This window comes from Phocoena phocoena, chromosome 7 (assembly GCF_963924675.1).
Source record: "Phocoena phocoena chromosome 7, mPhoPho1.1, whole genome shotgun sequence".
Classification (NCBI taxonomy): domain Eukaryota; kingdom Metazoa; phylum Chordata; class Mammalia; order Artiodactyla; family Phocoenidae; genus Phocoena; species Phocoena phocoena.
Window position 1 is genome coordinate 60,620,493 of NC_089225.1, and position 19,976 is coordinate 60,640,468.

General features: G+C 39.4%; 1 protein-coding gene across 1 annotated transcript in view; it reads right to left on the minus strand.

Annotated features, from left to right (window-relative positions):
• TTN (titin) overlaps positions 1-19,976 on the minus strand; it is a 285,745-nt gene that overhangs the window by 68,556 nt on the left and 197,213 nt on the right. Inside the window, exons 213-245 of the mRNA XM_065880462.1 lie at positions 19,738-19,924; positions 19,150-19,265; positions 18,758-19,057; positions 18,345-18,644; positions 18,146-18,251; positions 17,860-18,056; positions 17,471-17,776; positions 17,090-17,368; positions 16,239-16,538; positions 15,837-16,139; positions 15,358-15,723; positions 14,747-15,049; positions 14,316-14,615; positions 13,173-13,469; positions 12,794-13,078; positions 12,406-12,699; positions 10,764-11,063; positions 10,349-10,657; positions 10,074-10,264; positions 9,248-9,677; positions 7,629-7,937; positions 7,347-7,495; positions 7,228-7,260; positions 7,000-7,129; positions 6,611-6,910; positions 6,200-6,517; positions 4,778-5,074; positions 4,370-4,669; positions 3,970-4,284; positions 3,735-3,883; positions 2,496-2,646; positions 2,125-2,406; positions 483-785 (exon numbers count right to left, since the gene is read on the minus strand). Of these exons, the coding sequence (XP_065736534.1) occupies positions 483-785; positions 2,125-2,406; positions 2,496-2,646; positions 3,735-3,883; positions 3,970-4,284; positions 4,370-4,669; positions 4,778-5,074; positions 6,200-6,517; positions 6,611-6,910; positions 7,000-7,129; positions 7,228-7,260; positions 7,347-7,495; positions 7,629-7,937; positions 9,248-9,677; positions 10,074-10,264; positions 10,349-10,657; positions 10,764-11,063; positions 12,406-12,699; positions 12,794-13,078; positions 13,173-13,469; positions 14,316-14,615; positions 14,747-15,049; positions 15,358-15,723; positions 15,837-16,139; positions 16,239-16,538; positions 17,090-17,368; positions 17,471-17,776; positions 17,860-18,056; positions 18,146-18,251; positions 18,345-18,644; positions 18,758-19,057; positions 19,150-19,265; positions 19,738-19,924 (8,505 nt within the window). The remainder of the gene's footprint in view (positions 1-482; positions 786-2,124; positions 2,407-2,495; positions 2,647-3,734; positions 3,884-3,969; positions 4,285-4,369; positions 4,670-4,777; positions 5,075-6,199; positions 6,518-6,610; positions 6,911-6,999; positions 7,130-7,227; positions 7,261-7,346; positions 7,496-7,628; positions 7,938-9,247; positions 9,678-10,073; positions 10,265-10,348; positions 10,658-10,763; positions 11,064-12,405; positions 12,700-12,793; positions 13,079-13,172; positions 13,470-14,315; positions 14,616-14,746; positions 15,050-15,357; positions 15,724-15,836; positions 16,140-16,238; positions 16,539-17,089; positions 17,369-17,470; positions 17,777-17,859; positions 18,057-18,145; positions 18,252-18,344; positions 18,645-18,757; positions 19,058-19,149; positions 19,266-19,737; positions 19,925-19,976) is intronic.

Sequence of the window (19,976 nt, forward strand, 5' to 3'; positions counted from 1 at the left end):
CAGATGAGGAAATAGAGGTTCATTGAGGCCAAATAATTCAGCAAAGTCCCCCATTAAACATTAATGTTTTGGCCACGCCACACAGCCTGTGGGATCTTAGTTCCCTGAGCAGGGATCGAACCCGCCCGCCACCCCACCACACTGGAAGCTCGGAGTCCTAACCACTGGACTGCCAGGGAAGTCCCCAGAGTTGGTAGTTTTAGAGTTAGGAAAATACTTCATGTTCATGCCATTAAGTTGGAAATTAAAAAAAGAATCCATGTAGTATTACATGGGAGGATTTGAAGAATCATATATATTCCCACAATCTCTTTCACAGTCACGTTCAAATACTACCAACATCAGAGACTACGTATTTTCCTAATGAATGCTTGCCAAATGAATGAAATATTTGGCATTTGTGTACCTACTTTGTCACTATAGTCTTTTATTAAATGAGTGAAAAAGTGATTAAAGATGAAATTGTTTTAAATTGTACTTACTTATTGGATCTCTTATGACAAGCGCATCTGTTGTCTCAACAAATGGGCCCATGCCAATACTATTTTCAGCTGCAATTCGGAAAAAGTAGGCTTTTCCTTGAATGAGACCCTGGACGGTGGCATTTTGTCGTGTAGCTGTGTATGTCACTGGGGTCCACGCTCTGCGGTCATCTTCCCGCTTTTCAATGACATAATTGGTGACTGGAGAGCCTCCATCATCTTCTGGAGAAAACCATGTCAGTTTGCAGGAGTCGTTGGTTAGGTTGTGAGACAGGAATGGTATTCCAACAGGACCTGGCACATCTGGAAATAGGAGGAAAAGGTTTTCAGTTGTTTGACGTCAATGGACTACTGGGCTCAATACTTGTTACCCTCTGTTTTTAAAAGGGAGACAAAAATGTTACGAAAAGAGTGAGATTTTGTGTTTATTAATTGATTTGGTTTTTTTCTTTCCTTGTGTCTATATTCAACCATATTTTAAAATGAAGTAGGTTTGCAGTAGTTACTGGTTGCCCCTGCTTTAGTAGAAACTGAAGGAACAGTTTTATATATATATATATATATATATATATATATATATATATATATACACACACACACACACACATACACACACACACACACACATTTTTTTTTTGGTAATTTGTGAGTCAGATAAGAGGGCAATGTTGGGAGGAAAATGCACAGAGGGAGACAGGAGAGGGGTGAAGAGTGGCATGACTACTTTTTGTGTCCAGTTTACTCTCCAGAGGGGAAAGGGGGAGAGAATTTTTTTCTGGGTGACCAGTGAATCTGAGCAGCACAGGAGACCCCAAATCTCAGAATGACCTTTGAGAGGTTTGAAATTTAACCTGGAAGTACACCAGTTCTTAAAGTAATAGCCATTGGACAGAAGACTGTTTAGGAGTTTGAAACAACCTAGAAGCTTGAAGGACCATTGCTCAATGAGATCTTTTTCCGCATGCCATTTTCACTAATGAAAGCAAAACATGTTTTCATAATATTATGTTCAATAGAGAACTGGTTATTTTCACATAAAAACTGTGTGTTTGGAGTATGGTTGTGCCTAGAGATGTGTTGAGAGAGAGATCTGAGTGGGAGGGCTTCACTTTCTGAGCAAATCACTGGAGTAGAGCAGCCAGTGAGAGGCATGAACAAGCCTCGTAGAGTTCAACTCGATATTCAGTGACAAGAAATGCAATATTGATAACCAAATATGATGCTTCTCTTCAATTAGAATACTGACACCTTCAAAGGGACTTTTGTCTTATTATGATAACTGACAGGTCCTATGATGTGAAAATGGTCAACCTTAGCAAATTGTTAAACATTCATGGACATTTGCAGGAAAGCTGCTTTTATGAAAACTATATGATAACATAGTAAATGCTTATGGTGGCATATTATATAAAAAGGCAGCACATAAGACTTTATATAGGAGTACAGCCATATAAAATATGGTTAGGATAAAAAAAGGAGGAAATTTTAAAAAATGCTAATAGTGGTCAATGGGATTGTGGGTGATTTTTCTTATTTTCCAAAATATTTGTAACATAGTTTTTTTAAAAACTAATATAGCTTTATTGTAGATGAAATAAAGTGTTATTTTTTAAAGACGCATGGACGAATTGAAAGTTGTTACCTAATACATCAACGATAATTGTCTTCTTTCTTTCGCCCCCTGCATTTTTGGCAAGAAGAGCATAGATGCCTTGGTGGCTCCTCTGGCAATTCTTGATGACCATGGATGAGCTAATGGCTGTGGTCTCAATGGTGGCCTCTTGAGGTAAAGCTTTTTCATTCATACTCCAGGTAACGGTTGGAGGAGGCTTGCCAGATACATAGGCGATGATCCGAATCACCCCTCCAGCATGGACCACAATTCTGTCTCTGACGCTGGCATCTAACTGAAGGTCAGGTAATACTGGAAAACAATTGAAAATAACAAATGTGCTTTTCATTTCCAATCCAAAATGCAAATATTGATAAAATAATAGAAATATTAGTAAGTACCAATCCTGTCCTTCATTTCAATGGCATCTGTGACTTCTCCAGGTTCTCCGATGCCGGCAATGTTGACTGCTCTAACTCTAAATTTGTAGAATGCTCCTTCTTTTAATCCTGTCACAACGAGTTTTGTTCCTCTCACTTCTTTTTCTTTAGCCTAGGGAAAAATCACAAGCATTTTATAATTAGAATACAGTAGTCCTTTCTTATCCGTGGTTTTGTTTTCTGTGTTCATTTACTTGAAGTCAACGGAAACCTAAAAGTATTAAATGGAAAACAATTCCACAAATAAACAATTCATCAGTTTTAAATTGCGTTCCATTCTGAGTAACGTAATGAAATCTTGGGCCATCCTGCTCCATCCCTGCCCGGGAAGTGAACTATCCCTTTGTCCATCATATTCACGCTGTATATGCTACCTGCCCATTAATAAAGAAAAAACATAGTATATATAGAGAGAGCTCGGTACTATCCGTGGTTTCAGGCATCCACTGGGGTCTTGGAATATATCCCTTGGGAATCGCGGTGGGGGGACTACTGTAGTTTTTTGTTTTAATAGCTTTCCAAAGCATAGCAACAGCATATTTACTCTCTTTGGGAAAATTGTTGCCAATTTAGGTTCTAGGGATCAGATATTACAGGTAAATACTGAATGGAAGGAATTATGTTTGAAAATATTGTCAAGTGATTGAAAAAAAACTGTACTTTTTACTTGTTCCATCCTTTTATATATATATATCTATGTACATTTTATTATATAATTTGATAAAATAGGTTCTGTTTTTGAATTTTATTTTATTACACAGCAGGTTCTCATTAGTTATCTGTTTTATACATGTTAGTGTATACATGTCAATCCCAATCTCCCAGTTCATCCCACCACCACCACCCCACCCCCGGCCACTTGCTTTCCTCCCTCGGTGTCCATTCGTTTGTTTTCTACATCTGTGTCTCTATTTCTACCTTGCAAACTGGTTCATCTGTACCATTTTTCTAGATTCCACATATATGCATCATTTATTCCATCTTTTCAGGCTTTATAGCCAAAAGATAAGTTAACAATAACATGACTTAACTTTTGATTAGGTTTTTTGACCTAAGAGATGTTTGGATTATCAGTTAAATTATATGTTATTTTTCTGATTTCTTAATAAAAAAAATAGTTAGGAGTTAATGGGATTGAGAATAACTACTAAGTGTTCAGTTTATTCATAGTACATTTCCATAATGCCAAGTGTTAGCTACCTTTTCCCATTCTTCTTTTCCTTCTTCTTTATATTCAACGATGTATCCCGTTATTTTGGATCCACCATCTTTTAGTGGGGGAGACCACTCCAAATCCGCAGATGATTTAGTCCAGTCTGTGACTTTGGGAAATGGAGGTCCAGGAGGGGCTGGAAAGAACCAGTATGCGTTAGTATTCTTGACTTTTCCATGGCACTTTTGGTGGGGTGGGGGGAAGAATGGTTTTAAGGCTTACCAGTGGGATCTCTAGCAGTCACTGGGTCTGATGGCAGACTTGCTGGACCCACACCAGCAGCATTGATTGCGTATACCCGGAATTGATAATCAGAACCTTCAATAAGACCAGTCACCTTATAAGAAACACCCAAAGTCATGGCTTTGATAGGATCTCGGTTAACTCTCTTCCATCTCTTTGAAGTGGTGTCTTTCATTTCTAGCCAGTATCCTGTAACAGGAGAGCCTCCATCGTATTCTGGCTCTTCCCAGTTGACAGTCATGTAGTTTCGAGTCACACTGCTAACTGTTGGTTTATCTGGTGCTCCAGGGACAGCTGTGACAAAAATCACAGTGATTTATAAGAAATTTTGAAAAACACAAATAAGAATGACTTTGAATGTGAAACATGTCCTACTTACAGAAGAGGTTTCTTGCTGTTTCTGGTTCACTGTCAAGAGGTTCCCCAATGCCATATTTATTCTGGGCCATGATTCGGAATACATATTCATGGTCTTCTAGCAATTTTGGAATTGTGTATGTGCACTCTTTAGGTTCGCTAGAGACACGCACCCATGTCTTCCTGTTAGCTTCTCTTTTCTCAATTACGTAGTTTGTAATCTTAGACCCACCATCATCTTTAGGTGGAAGCCAAGATAGTGTCATTTGATCTGCTGAAATAGATTCGAACTTTATTGGTCCCACTGGAGGGCCAGGGCGACCTAAAATGATTTAAAAAAAGAAAACTTTATTAGGAGAATGATCTTAAAGACAGATATTACATTTATGGACAGAAAATCGTAGTTTTAATAAAACCATGTAATCTTTACCAAGGACATTCAGCCTCATTTCCTTTGATGCTGTTCCCAGATTATTCACAGCTGTGATGGTATATAAGCCAGTGTCACTCCTGCGAGACTGTGGAATCACTAGAGTGCAGGTATCATCCATCACCAGTTTGTTGACATGGGTGTCGTAGACAACAGGTTCTTTGTTATCAGGCTTCCTTGGAGGAGCTTTAAGCCAGATTAGTGTCGGGAATGGCACACCTTTAATTTTGGCCACGATGCTAACATCAGTTCCTTCTTCAACCTCCATGAATTCTTTTAGCTCAATTGAAGGTGGGCCTAGATTATTAAAAAAAAAAAAGTTGTCATTAGGAACATAAAAAAACACTAAAGGATCGAAAGTAGAATTCACAGTGATGATAAAGTTATTTGATCTACTATAAGCAGGCTTTATAGCCCTACCTGACATAAAGAACAGATCTGTCTTCAGTTAATTTATACCAGTTTAGGGAACAGGCATATGTGGTCATCATCCTCTATTGATCTACATGTGGCTATGTATCACCTACTGTCTCTCTCTTACCTGGCATCATTATGATTGTAGATATTGAAAAAGGGCAGAGAGAAGTGAAACTATAGTATCTTAGACTTGGGAGTTCTTTCCTGATATTCCCTAATATTTATGCAGAGTTAATGAGGGGACCTACTTTGTTCGTTCTGAGATGAATTCCCCTGTTAAGAAATATAACTAACTGCTAATAGAGGCAAAGCAATTTTCCATTTTTCATGAATTTAGTATAAGAATATGCACAGGGAGTAGTGACTACAGCTTTCCTATATTTAGAAGAGAGAACTAACAAATACACAGCAGTAATGATGGTAACAATAATGAGAGGAAGAATTATTACCATATTTGTGTGGATATTTTATCTCTTAAAGTAGATATATCTTTTTCTCAAATAGAGAAAGTCATGTAGTTTTAATAAAACCACATAACCTTTGCCAAGGACATTCAGTCTCATTTCCTTTGATGCTGTTCCCAGATTATTCATGGCTGTGATGGTATATAAGTTTCTACTTAAGAAAAAGAAACTCGATTGTGAAGATAAATGGGTCTCAGCAGTTGCTAAGCAAATAATTGGTTACTTTCTGCCCTTTTTGAGGAGCATGCAGAGGAACTGTTTTAACTTCTGGTAAGTAAAACAGCCTGCCATGGAGAAAAATTAGAGTAAGGAAATTCCAAACAGTATCTCCTTTCAGTAAGGGAAAGGTAATATGTATGGAAATATGATAATTCTGTGCAAGTTGAGGGCATGAGTGATTGGGTAATGGGCCCACGTCCAGACTGAACCCATGGTAGCTTCTGACGTACAGAGACATCTCTTTATTTTGGACTGTTCTTGAGTATCTAGGAAGGCATTCACGAAGAGGACATTCTCTGATAGATAACGCATTGGTACTTACATGTCTGGTCTTTGACAGTCACGGGGCCAACAGTGGCTGAAGGTTTGCTGACTCCTGCGGCATTGACAGCTTTGACTCTGAATTCATATTCCCCACCCTCTACCAGGTCTTCCACCGTAAACTCCAGTTCTTCCACATCACGCTTATTGCACTGTTTCCATGCTTCTTTCTTTGTCCCAGTAGGATCCCACGCAAGGCACTCAACAATATAGTGGGTGACCGGGGAGCCCCCATCATTCTTTGGGGGTTTCCATGACAGGTGTACTGTGTTCTTTGTTATGAGGCCAATCTTGAGTTTAATAGGGGGATCAGGAGGATCTTTAAAAATAGTTAAAGAAAGTATTAATCATTATTTATAACAATATATTTCAAGCTTAGGAAGCTACTTTAATCTTAGACTTAAAAACTTACATATTGGATCTCTGGCAGTGGTCCTCTGAATGGTTTCCACGGGAGCACCAATACCAAAACGGTTTTGTGCCCGCACGCGGAAGAAGTATTGCTGTTCAGAGATGAGGTCAGGAACTACAAATGAAGTGCTTCCACAGTTTGGATTGACTTTAGTCCAAGCTTTTCCATCAATAGTCCTCTTCTCAATAACATAGCCTTTGATCCTGTCTCCTCCATCATCATCCGGCATCTTCCATGTAAGCCTGCAACTACCCCTTGTGATGTCACTGACTTTCAGATCTTTGGGTGGCCCTGGTACGTCTGTTGGATGCAAATCACAATATAAACAGTGGTGCCTTGTTTTAAATAATTTGTTCTTATTCCATAATAACTTCTAAAGTCTTTCTTACCCATGACTTTAACTCTGCAATTTGCAGTCTTTTGTCCTGCTTTGTTCTTGGCTGTGATGCTGTATTTGCCTGAATGGGATCGTTTACATTCCGGAATAATAATTACGGATGAGTTTTCAGCAGTCTCCAGCTGTACAAAGAAAACAGCAGTCATACACTGAATGAAATCATAGTAGTATTGAAGTCAATCCGATTCTGAATCATTTCAGTTTTTTGTTTTTTTTTTACCTGTGCATCTTCAGGTATGTCATGAACCCCATCCTATTAGAAAAGAAGATAGTCAGTTATAGTGTAAATATTCCTTAGAGTGAGTCAATGGGAGATGCAGAGAATTATAATTTTCTTACCTTCATTGCCTTCTTTGCCTTTCCATCAAATTCCCAAGATGATTTTGGTGTCGGTCGTCCCTTGATGACAGCAGGAATCCTAATCTGTGTGCCAGCTTGACATACCAGACAGTCTTGTGCTCCAATGTCAATGAAAATTTCTGGTACCTCTGTAATACCATGGATAATATAACAGGATTTAGCTCACCTTTTTCAAAATCGTAATTGACGTGTCTTCAACAAATGAATCAATTTCATAATAAGATCAAAAGATGAATACATAAATGGATTAAGGACTAGTACCTTGAATATCAGTGGCAGGGATCTCTCCAGTTGTATCACTTGGTTCAGATTCACCAGCTTCATTGACAGCTTTCACTCGGAATCTGTACTTCCTGAGCTCTTTCAAATTCGGCACCACACATTCACAGGTAGTTAGAAGTTTGTCTGGTTCGTTTACGCTTTTCCAGTCAGTAGTACCTTCTTCTTGCATTTCTACAATGTATCCTTTGATCGGACTGCCACCGTCTTTGGCTGGAGGTTTCCATGCTAGTGAGATGCTTGACTTTGTTTTATCTTTGACCTCTGGGCGAGAAGGTGGCCCAGGTGGATCTAATAAAAAAATAAATTAAAAAAAGTCAGATTTTGAAGCTGGTGGGATGATAGATTTATATACTATAAGAATGTTTTACTATACCTGATCATATCTTATTTTTAATCTATTAAAATATTAAAATAGGAATGCCAAAGGAATAAATTACCTTCTAGAGAAGAGAAATATAAGAAAATCTATTTTCATTTAGCATTAATGCTAAAACAAAGAAAGCAAACAACTAACTGGGAGTAGAAAGATTACTGACTAGCTCTAGATAGAGAAATACTCTATTTACACACAATCGGTGAAAAGCTATTTTACTTTTGAGGTCCCTTTGAAGAGATTCTGCAGTATTCTCTACTAAAAGCTTATTTTAATTGAACCTACCATAAAATTAAAATTAAAAAATGATTTCATCATTAGCTGGTAAACCTTTGAACACAAACTAATCTTAAGCCCATTACTGTAGCCATTGACCCTGTCCCTCATCGGGTGACAATCCATCACATTTCTGACAGTGCTTTACGATTATGGAAATTCTTTTACTCCATTCATCTTTTTAACCATAGCTCTTTCCTCTCCAGTGCCTAGGACAGCTCTTTGCACATAGCATATGTTTACTACCAGCTTGCAGGATGAATGACTAATTCATTTTTTATGTATGCTCTGTATAGAACTTAGATTATTTTAAGTCTTTTGAACAAATAGCTGAATTTTTTTTCCCATAGAAAATCCATTTATATAGCAAATGAAGTTAATCATTAAGGCCATGGTATTTTAATTTTTGAGCCGATCTGCTCATAGATCTTTCAGAATTGTTTTTTTCTTTTATTTGACCTCACAGACTGTGCTTGAAGATCTTATATCTTTATTCAATATATACTATTGAAAATTTAACAACTTTTGCTTTTGTTGAACTCCTACTGGAGGGTCTGACTGTTTAGTGAGGGAGATAATTTCCACAGTAGCTAATTAATGAGAGAGAGGTTTATTTAAGGTATGGGAGCAGAGAGGAGCTTATAGTCCAGGGTCTTTATTATTGTGATTCCTCATACAATACTAGATTTAATCTAAGTGTTTAAACACTGTATGAGTTTTTGTATGTATGTGTATGCATATACATGTATATGTACATATTAGATATGTGTGCATAGTATGTGTATATATGTATACACACATACACATATACTTCTGATAGTCTATGTAAGTATGAAACTTTTTAATAAGTGAAATAATTTGGCATAGAAATACACAAGAAATTTAAGAGCAGAGCTATCCATCTAGTGGCTTTGCCCTTGATAAATTCCAGAAATGGAAGCATACTTACATATGGGATCTCCTGCAACAGCTAGGTCTGATGGTTCACTGGGAGAGCCAACTCCTGCAGCATTTATTGCCATTGCTCTGAACTGGTATTTAACACCTTCAATCAAACGGGGAACATTAAATTCCACGCCTTTCAATCCCACTTTGGTTATCGGTGCTCGGCTAACACGTGACCAGTAGGCACCTCCCTCTTCTCTCTTCTCCAGCCAGTAGCCAGTAATTGGAGAGCCGCCGTTGTCCAGAGGAGGAGTCCAGCTCACTAGCATCGACCCTTTGGTGCGCTCCAAGACTGTTGGCTTTCCCGGAGGTCCAGGAGTGCGATAAGGATCTTGAATGACCACTTTATCTGATTTGCATTCATCGCTGGTTCCATATTTATTCACTGCCCTAACTCGGAACTCATACTGACCATTGGGGATAAGTTTCCAGAGCTAGAAATCAGATGAACAATAATTTCTTAAAAACAATATACTTACATTGATTTTCACTTGTTTTAAAATTCCAGTTATTTTGGTAGGGAAGACTGTAAAAAGAAATACTTCTATAAACTCAGTTATCTGAGTTTCTCCACTCAAACATGGAGAAAGTCATTTAAAATGAGAATGTGTAAATTTATTGCACCTAATAGTGGCTCTCTCAAGTAAAAGAGGATCTGTATATCACAGTATTTACTAAGTGGCTTTATGTGCAAGATGCTAAAAACTATACTTAAGCTTTTTGTGTGTGGTTTTGAGTTTAATCATTAAATTCCAAGGTCATGCTAGAATGATGTTAATTCAGGGTTATGTCCTTTAAGTGTGCATAAGAAAATACTTAGAAGAGTTTACCCCATATCTCCTCTCTACAGCAGTGTTGGTGACTTCTTCCCATTCAGCTTTCTTCCTGCTTGCATCGCGTTTGTCAATGACATAATGGGTGATTTCACCCCCACCATTGTCTAGAGGGGCATCCCACGTTAAGTGGCAAGATTCAGCTTTAATGTCAACAACAGCAAGATTTCTTGGTGGGGATGGACGATCTGAAAAGGAACCAAAGGAGGAGATTGAGAAGCAAATTCTTAGACACTGGATTTCTTTTTTTTATAAGAAAGCGTGTCACTTACCGAATACTTCGACATGGACATTTCGGAACACTGAGCCAAGGCGATTAGAGGCAGTCACCGTGTAAGTGCCTTTGTCCTCCCGGGTTGCTTTGGGAATGCTAAGCTCAGTCTTTGCCTCACTTCGGGATACTTCTTCCTTGGTTATCTTAAGTGCATCGGTGGGTTTTTCAATCACAGTTTCATTCTTGGACCACTCAATTTTAGGCATTGGAAGGCCTGTCACATCTGCAGGGATGTTAACAGGCTCTCCCGCCTTAACTTTGATGGTGTCTCCTCGAACAGACAGGCGCAACTTAATAGTTGGAGGCACTGCAAAGAGAAGGGAAAGGGGGAAAAAATAGCAAAGTCATAAGGATGTTTGCTCAACCTATGAGATAAAGTGCATTAAAATGATTATTATGTTCAGATTCAACACCTTCATCATCTTGTATGACCACATTAAGAGGCAGGGATGGTTCGCTTTCACCAATTTCGTTGACGGCCTTGACACGGAACTCATACATTTGGTGTTCATCAAGATCTTCAACCAGAAGAGATGTGGTTGGGCAGAGTCGCTTGTTAACTCTTTCAAAGTCAGGTTTGTCATGACGCCGTTTTTCAATGATATAGCCTTGGATGGGGCAGCCACCATTACTGCGGGGCTCTTTCCAGTCAAGGTTGATAGTGGACTTGGTCCTTTCCGTATATGTAAGCCTCTCGGGAGACGTTGGAGGACCTTTAACCAGAGGCAGGTTGAAATGACAAGAATGAAATAAGTATTCATGTAAGAAATCACATTTCAATTCGGATTAATTATGTGAAAAATAGGTTTCTGTTCAGCATATTGTTGCATCTGTCTTTAAAATCCTCAGAATATCTCAGTTAACAGAATTATAGGCGTTCATATAGTCAGAATTTTTCTTAGTAAACTCTATAGTCAAGATTATTGATTAAAAATTGAGGTGCATGTATGCTTTTTTATATTTAGCATTTTAGATATTTTACCTCTGTCAGTGGGAAAGCTTCTAATTTTAATGACCTAGGAGGGCTGTCTGTGAAGTTTTGCTTTGAGTGACCAGCTGAGAGCAAGTGTTCCTTTCTTATTAACAGAAAATGGATATGTCTACTGAACACACTTTGGACCATGTTGCCTCAAGTGTGGGTTTAACAGGGGGTGGAAAGAGAATTTATGTAATGCTGCTGTAGTTTTGTGTCCTGAAGGACAAGATAGAAAGAATAAGCTTTGCATGGTGAAACTAGACCCAATCCACTCTTGACTGTTATCGCAACCAGAAGCAGAGCTTAGTGGTAGAAGTCCAACCCTGTTCTGTTCTTTCTGGCACAACCTGAGCTGTAGTAGACATTTTGAGATGAGCTGTTACAGTGAGGAGGTAATTTTGTTCCTGTTTTTGGGTGGTGGTGGTGGTGGTGGTGGAGGAGGAGGAGGAATAACTCCTCTGTCTCTTGGGGAACGGGGCATCCTCAAAGACTTGGCTTTCTAGGATGGGATGTCAGCATGCATTACCAAGCGTGTGCAATATTAGGGCTTCCTGTTTGTTTATACTGGTCAAGGAGATCTCCTTTGGTTGGGTTTCCATTCTTTGGTGGCTCTTTCTGGTTTTGGTGTGCTCCCTCATCCTTCCAGTCTGGGGACTACTTGAGGGGCTAAAGGAAGACTAAAGCATTTACGCTAAGGCAGTTTTCTGTCCTGTAATCTTTCAAAAACAATGAACTCTCTTTGACTACTGGACTATTAAATTAATTACTCCAGTGTATTTTCTTACTAAGATGTAATATTTCTAAACTATTTTTAGGTTATGCTAAGCTCCAGTGATTCAGGTTCTTCAGCACGCAAAACTATGCCCAGTTTTGTGCAAAAATTACATTGAAATTATTGTAAACATGGTATAAAGTTGCTGGTAGTTATTTAGTTTACCTTTCTCATTACTTTCTCATTATTCCAGCTATAGATCTTGAGATTGTTGGGAGTTTGAAGCCATAAAGCTCTATACATAAGTGACATAACTAGAAGCAATCAGTATTTACTTTATATACACAATGAAAACCTTCTTTTTTACCTAGTGGGTCAACTGCAAGAATTGGTCCTATTTCAACAGGAGGGCCACAGCCAAACTTGTTCTTGGCAATCACACGGTACATATATTCTTGTCCCTCAAGGAGACCTGTGATGTCACATTTAGATCTCTCAGTCTCTATTGGTTGTCTCCAAGTATGCATCTTAGCATCCTTTCTTTCAATAATAAAGCCCGTGATATCACTTCCTCCATCATCTGCTGGATCAGACCAGTTAAGCAGACACATTTTTCTGTTTGTTACAACGGGTTTCAAATCAAGAACTGGACCAGGGACATCTGAAAAATAAAACGGCAACAAAAAAATCAATGCAATAAGATAGATAGTATCACTTAGGAAAAATCCTGTGGCAATCCATGTAATATTCCTTACCAAAAACTTCTACCCGGGCTGCTGCAAATTTAGAACCACAGCTATTGGTAGCTGTAATCACATATCTGCCATGATCTTTTCTTAATGCATTCTTGATAATTAGTTCAGATTTGGTTCCAACGTTCTCTATTTCAACACGGTCTTTATCCAGCTCTCCTTCTTCTTTGGTCCACACTTTTGTTGGCACTGGACGACCAGTTACCACAGCTGGAATTCTGAGAGTCTTCCCAGCCACGATCTGTATTCCAGCCTTGACAGAAACATCTAGTTCCACATTTGGAGGCTCTGTTGAAAGAGAACAGTCATACATTAGCCCAAGAAAGATGGAAAAAAAAAAAAATCTCGTACTGGGAAAATATCCATCATCTTATTTAAGTACCTTGTGGTTCAGCCACAGTAACGGGTTCTGTTTCTCCAGGCGGTCCTTCACCTGCAGCGTTGACAGCGCTCACTCGAAGTTTGTAATCGGCGCCCTCTCGGATTTCTTTGACAGTGTACTCACGGGCCTTGATCATCTTCTCTGTGCAGCGGGACCATTCATTTGTGCCAACCAGCTGCTTATCAACAAAGTAGCCAACAATTTCCCCACCACCATTGAAAGCTGGGGGTTCCCATGCTAGTTCAATAGTTGTGGAACTTGTGTCATTGACTCTTGGGACAGGTGGCCCAGGTGGAGCTAGAATGAATGCAGACACAGAAATCAAAACTCACTGATGGGTACTTCCCTGGCGGCACAGTGGTTAAGAATCTGCCTGCCAATGCAGGGAACACGGGTTCGAGCCCTGGTCTGGGAGGATCCCACATGCCACAGAGCAACTAAGCCTGTGTGCCACAACTACTGAGCCTGCGCTCTAGAGCCCACGAGCCACAACTACTGAGCCCACGTGCCATAACTGCTGAAGCCCGTGTGCCTAGACCCTGTGCTGCACAACAAGAGGAGCCACCGCAATGAGAAGCCCACTCACCGCAACAAAGAGTAGCCCCCGCTCGCCGCAACTAGAGAAAGCCTGCACTCAGCACCGAAGACCCAATGCAGCCAATAAATAAATAAATATATTTATTTAAAAAAAAAACAACTCACTGATGGTTTTAAAATGCACAGTAGCTTACGTGACCCCACTTTTTTTTTTCCACAGTGTGTTGCATGTAATATGGGTAATTATTGCTTTGTGAAGCTTTTAAGTTATAAATACAGATGTTTAAAATTTTACACTGCAACCTCAACATTTGTCTATAGTCAGTCATTGCTAGTATTTAGTTTGATTTTTTTCCAGCTTGACTGAGATATTATCAACATACGACGCATGTAAGTTTAAGGTGTACAATGTGATGATTTGATACATGCATATATTGCAAAATGATTGCCACAATAACGTTAGTTAACACCACCACTCCCTCACATAATTACCACGTTTGGTAACACTTAAGATCTACACTCTCAACAACTTTCAAGCATATAAAACAGTACTGTTAATTATAGTGACCATGCTATACCCCACTTTCTTCTTAAGGAATTACTTACAGATTGGATCACGTGCTGTTTTGGGATCTGAGGGGGGACTGAACTTTCCAGGTCCAGCTGCGTTTTCGGCACATACTCTGAAGACATAGGTGAGTCCCTCTAATAGGCCTTCTACATTGGTCTTCAAAGAATTCAGAAGGTTTCGGTTGACACGAGACCAGTGTGTGCTATTCACCTCACGTTTTTCAAGCCAGTAACCCAAGATGGGGCTTCCATTATCTTTTGGTTCATTCCATTTCACTAGCATACTGTTACTGGTGACATCTTCCACAATGGGCTTATCGGGTGCATCAGGTGGTTCTGATTAAAATTAAAAAGGCATATTTGAATTAATTCCCTAGCATGACGTGAAAATTCAAGTTTACAAGCTGTGATAATATATATACCAACATATGATAAAAAGGCAAAGTTTAAATGCTAAAGATCCTCACCAAATGGATCTTTAGCTGTAAGTGGCTTTGAAACACATGGTGGTCCAGGCCCAAACCTATTTTCAGCTCTGACGCGGAAGAGGTACTCTTTTCCTTCAATCAACTTTGTCACTGAATATTTGCAATGTCTAAGTGTTGAAGTGACGACAATCCATTCTGAGTCAGGTTTTGTCTTGTCTTTCTTTTCCAAAGTGTAGTTTAAAATTTCACTGCCACCATCATCAAGGGGTGGTTCCCATTTACAGATGACTGAGGTCTTTCTAATATCTTCAAATACAAAGTTGATTGGTGGTCCTGGTATATCTGATATTTTGAAAGACAGAAGTGGTTAAAATTTTGTGTAGCACTGGAAAATGTAAATGTTTAGTGTGCTTCTAAGCTTCTAAACACAGTGTGCTTCTGTGACATAAACCTCTGTTTTTTCTACATCTGTCTATCTTTGTATCACATTAGCTAATGAATAACAAGGTCAGTTGATTTCTTCTGCATAGCCAGGAGAAAAAATTGGGACCTAGGATACCTTGCTGAAGCTATTTCCCACTTCTATTAACTGCCCACAAAACACTTACATTAACTTTCTTCCATTGGAAAGTGTAGTTTTACCTACTTACCTAGCACACTGACGGTACAAGGAGCTTTTGCAATACCATGGTCATTTTCAGCTTTGATCATAAACAGGCCATGATCAGGTCGGAGAGAATCTCGGACACGTAGCTGAGATTCTCCTTTTTTACTACTGTCAATACTCAAACGCTGTGTCAGAGGCAGGACAAATGGTTCTTCTTCTTCTTGAACTTCACCCTTCTTCCTCCTAACCAGGGGTGCTACCCGCTTCCTGATTTCCTCTGGTGTGATAACGTTTCCATCCTTTAGCCACGTAATAGTTGGGTAAGGTGACCCAGAAATAATTGCATCGAGTGCTATTTCATCACCTCGTCTCACTTCTAGGCTTGTTCTCATAATGACTTTTGGGGCATCTGCAATGATTAAAAACAGTAATTGTGTTCAATTCTGATTCAAATATCTGACAAAACCTCATTCTCATTTCTTTTACGATGGGAAAATGGCAAACCCGTTAAACACAACTTACCAATAGGATCTACCGCTTTGGTTGGAGGAGTGGCCCGAGAAGGTTCGCCAATACCAGCAGCATTTTCTGCTCGCACACGGAATTGGTATTCCTTTCCCTCTTCAAGGCCTTTTGCTGTATAGGTCAGGACTGGTACCAGGTGTTCGTTGCATCTCTTCCATCTCTCTTCACCCTTAGCAATCTTCTCTATGATGTAACCCATTATCTTGCTCCCTCCATCGTACAAAGGTGGCTTCCATGTAATAGTCATTGCCTCAGCTGTAGGATTATGTACCTCAACGTCTACAGGTGGATCAGGGGGCTCTGAAGAACAAGAAAAAACCTGTTAATATAGGGAAACCCATCTTCTTAAAAAAAATGCATATTAACTCTTAGCTCTATTACATTCATGCTCAAACTTACGCTTCGGATCTTGAGCAATTACTGGATTTTTCAGTTCAATATATTCGCCTCCACCAATCTTGTTGACAGCTTTAACACGGAAGAAGTATTCACCATTTGGTATGAGATCTTTGACAGTCCAAGACAGTTTGTTCTCACCAGACATGACTGGTATATACGTCCTCCTCCCAGCTTCTCTGCGTTCTAGGACGTAATGAAGAATTGGGCTTCCACCATCATATTCTGGAGGTTCCCAGGTTAATTTACAAGAACTCTTGGTCACATCACTTGCTTTAAGATCTTTGCATGGTCCAGGTAGTCCTATTAGAAATCAAATTGACAATTATCATTGTAACCTGAAAAGTCAGCATATTAAGGGCACACTCTGAGTAGGACATTGCAGGCCATTTTGCATCCTTGGCTCCCAATTACTAAATGTCAGTAACTTCCCCCTTAGTCTTTGTTCCAAGCAAAAATGGCCCCCCAAACTTCAAAACACCATCCATGTGTGTGGGGGGGGAAGGGGGCAGAAAATGTTACCACTCCTCGTTGAGAACACTATGAAAACATGCAAATACAATTAGTAAATGAATGTTGGTTATTTAAACATTCTTTGGGTGTGCCATATCTTTTACTTAAATTAGTACTTCACGTGCAAATAATTACAACAGAAGTAAATGAGTGTAATCAGAGTTTAAATAGCAATTTCATCTCTTCAGAATTGCTTTGCTTCTCATATGGGAAGAAATAATCTGAAAGGACACTTAGTTTACAAATGGCCAGCTCATGAAGCCACTTATACTAACATTGCAGAGTTAACCAATTTTCCCAACAGGTGAAGAATGTCTGGTGTTTCATCAAAGAATGATTACCTATGACTTTGACATTGATTGAGGCAGTTGCTGAGCCGAGCTTATTCTCCAGGGTAATGGTGTAAACTCCAGCATCTGCATGGACACTCTTGGGAACTTCAAGGTGTGCAGAGATGTGATCGTTCTTCATTGTTAATCTATCACTTGCTTTAACTTCTTTGCCATCTTTATGCCAGCTAATGGTTGGAACTGGGACAGCTCTGAAGGGAACAGGAATGCTTAATTTTTCACCTTCAATGACGACAATGTCATGAGTCTCCAGATCAATTGTTGGCTTGCCTGTAAGAGATAATCCAAAAGGGGAAAAAAAGGGTGTGTCAAAATGCAGTGCATGAGTAAAGCCTACTTTATTTATTAATTATAAAAAGAAACTGTTCTTACAGTCTGGGTCTTTGGCAACCACGTTTTCGGAGATTTCAGATGGCTCACTGACACCAACAGCATTGACGGCTCTCACTCTCAGAACATACTCCTTGTCGGGCACAACACCTTCTTCAACCTTGAATTTCAAGTCTTTTATTGGGCGAGAATTAACCCGCATCCATTTCTCAGTGCCTACTGGACACATTTCAACATGGTATCCTATAATAGGACTTCCACCATTTTTCTCTGGAGGCTTCCAAGCAATGGCAATGTGCTTTCTCCCAGCATCAGTCACATGCAGGTCAAGGGGAGGTGAAGGAGGACCTGAAAAGAGAGTGAAACATTCACATCCACAGTCTCATCATCAAGCTCTAGACAATATCCTTCGTATAATCAACACTACTTACTTGTTGGATCTTCAATTTTCAGGATTTCTGTGGGTTCGCTTGGGTGTCCAACTCCAGCTTCATTCTCTGCCCGAACCTGAAACTGGACCTCTGTTCCTTCAATGACGTCAGTTACTTTAAAGTTACAGTCAGGTCCTGAGGTCTTTGCAGCTTTCACCCAACGGGTACCTAACTTTTCTTTCTTCTCAATGACATATCTATTGAAATAACAAAGCATTTCGTGAGCATGAATAAAGAATTTTCAGCCGAACGTAAATTTTTCTTTATGAGTTAATTAAAATTCTACCTCTGTATCGGTCTTCCACCATCATTTTTAGGTGGTTCCCACTTCAGCTCAACATGTCCTTTCGTCACATCAACCACTGTCAGAGCGTAGGGTGGTCCAGGGGTGGCTGAAAGCAAAATATTCAGCGGTTAGAAAAACCAGGGAGAAAAGTGACAATCCACTGCAAATGATGTCACAAAGATGAAGTTAGAGAACATACTAAAGGTGTCTTTGGCCAGGACAGAGTCCTCGACTTCACAATAGTCACTCTGTCCTATGGCATTTTCTGCAGCAACTCGGAACACGTATAAAGAACCCTCGGTCAGTGGGGTCACTGTGCACTTGGTGTCCTTGACAGTTGTGTCCACTGTTTGCCAGCCTTTCCGCCTCACATCTCTCTTTTCCACAATGTAGTTGGTGATGGGCGACCCTCCATCTTTCTCAGGAACTGTCCACTTTAGGTCTGCTGTATTTTTTGTAATATTGATAACTTCAAGCCAGCGAGGTGGTGATGGGGGATCTGAAGGAAAAAAAAATTCAATTTCTTATTGTCCAATATTCAGTCTTCACTAAATTTTCTAGTAGTCACTAAGAGATTAGATAGCAGGGATGAAATAATTAAGAGTGACTTACAAAGTTTCTCCCGGCAAAGCACAGAGTCACTGGGTTCGCTGGGTTCACTTTCGCCCGCCTTGTTCACAGCTCTAACTCGGAATGAGTATTCTTGCCCTTCCATGAGCCCTGGGAACAAATGCTCGGTGGTGGGAACCCCTTCGGCCACTCGGACCCAGTCCTCTGTTCCAGTCTTTAGCATTTCAATGACGTAAGAATCGATCTTTGCCCCTCCATCGTGTTCTGGCTTTGTCCAATTCAGCATTAATGATGTTCTGCCTACATCTTTCACGGTTGGTTTTCCAGGGGGCCATGGAGGATCTGCAAGCCAATGAAATGAAACCATTATTGAGGTTTGCCAAAAGGAATTAATATAAGCTTCAAAATAATCACAGAAAATATATGAACAATACCTATGGGATCCTTTATTAAGATTGGCTCAGTTGATCTGCTTGCTTTTCCAGGTCCAGCAAGATTTTCAGCCAACACACGGAATCTGTATTTTTTCTTATTGGTAAGACCTTTCACTCTGAATTAGGAACAAAGTGTGAGTTGAATACCACGATAAGAAGGCGAAACCTCTGTTTATTTCACATAGAAGAAGCTAATTTATTTAAATTGTGAAAAACTGGTTTGGATATTTAACTGAAATATTTCAATATAAATTAAAAATTGCCTTTTAACTGTCACACACTTTAGATTTGGTCACATGTACCAATCTAATTATAATATCTATAATAATAATCATTACCATAATATACTAGAGGACCAAACACTTTGGAACTTCCAGACAGTTTATATTTTATGGTAAGAAATTAAGAAATGTGCCCTTCAATGGAATTTATATCATTTTTGAAATTATGTGGTAATAGAAAAGATAAGTAAAAATAATTTAAAATTTTATAGTAATATATAATCAGGTATAATCAAAAGGAATGCTAAAGAATGAAAATTTATATACACTGCTTTTTTGACATCCTTAATGGAGAGCTTGGGCGTACCTGTATGTTGTATCCTTTATTGGCATCTTATTGCATCTAACCCATTTATCAGTATCAGGATCTAATCTTTCAACCCAGTAACCCGTGATGGGGCTGCCACCGTCATCATCTGGCTCACACCATGTGAGGGTCACTGCATCCTTAGTGATATCAGAAGGTTCTAGGCGAGTTGGAGGTCCAGGTGGATCTATAGACAGGATAATCATATGTGTTATATGTCCTGTATATAAATATGACAC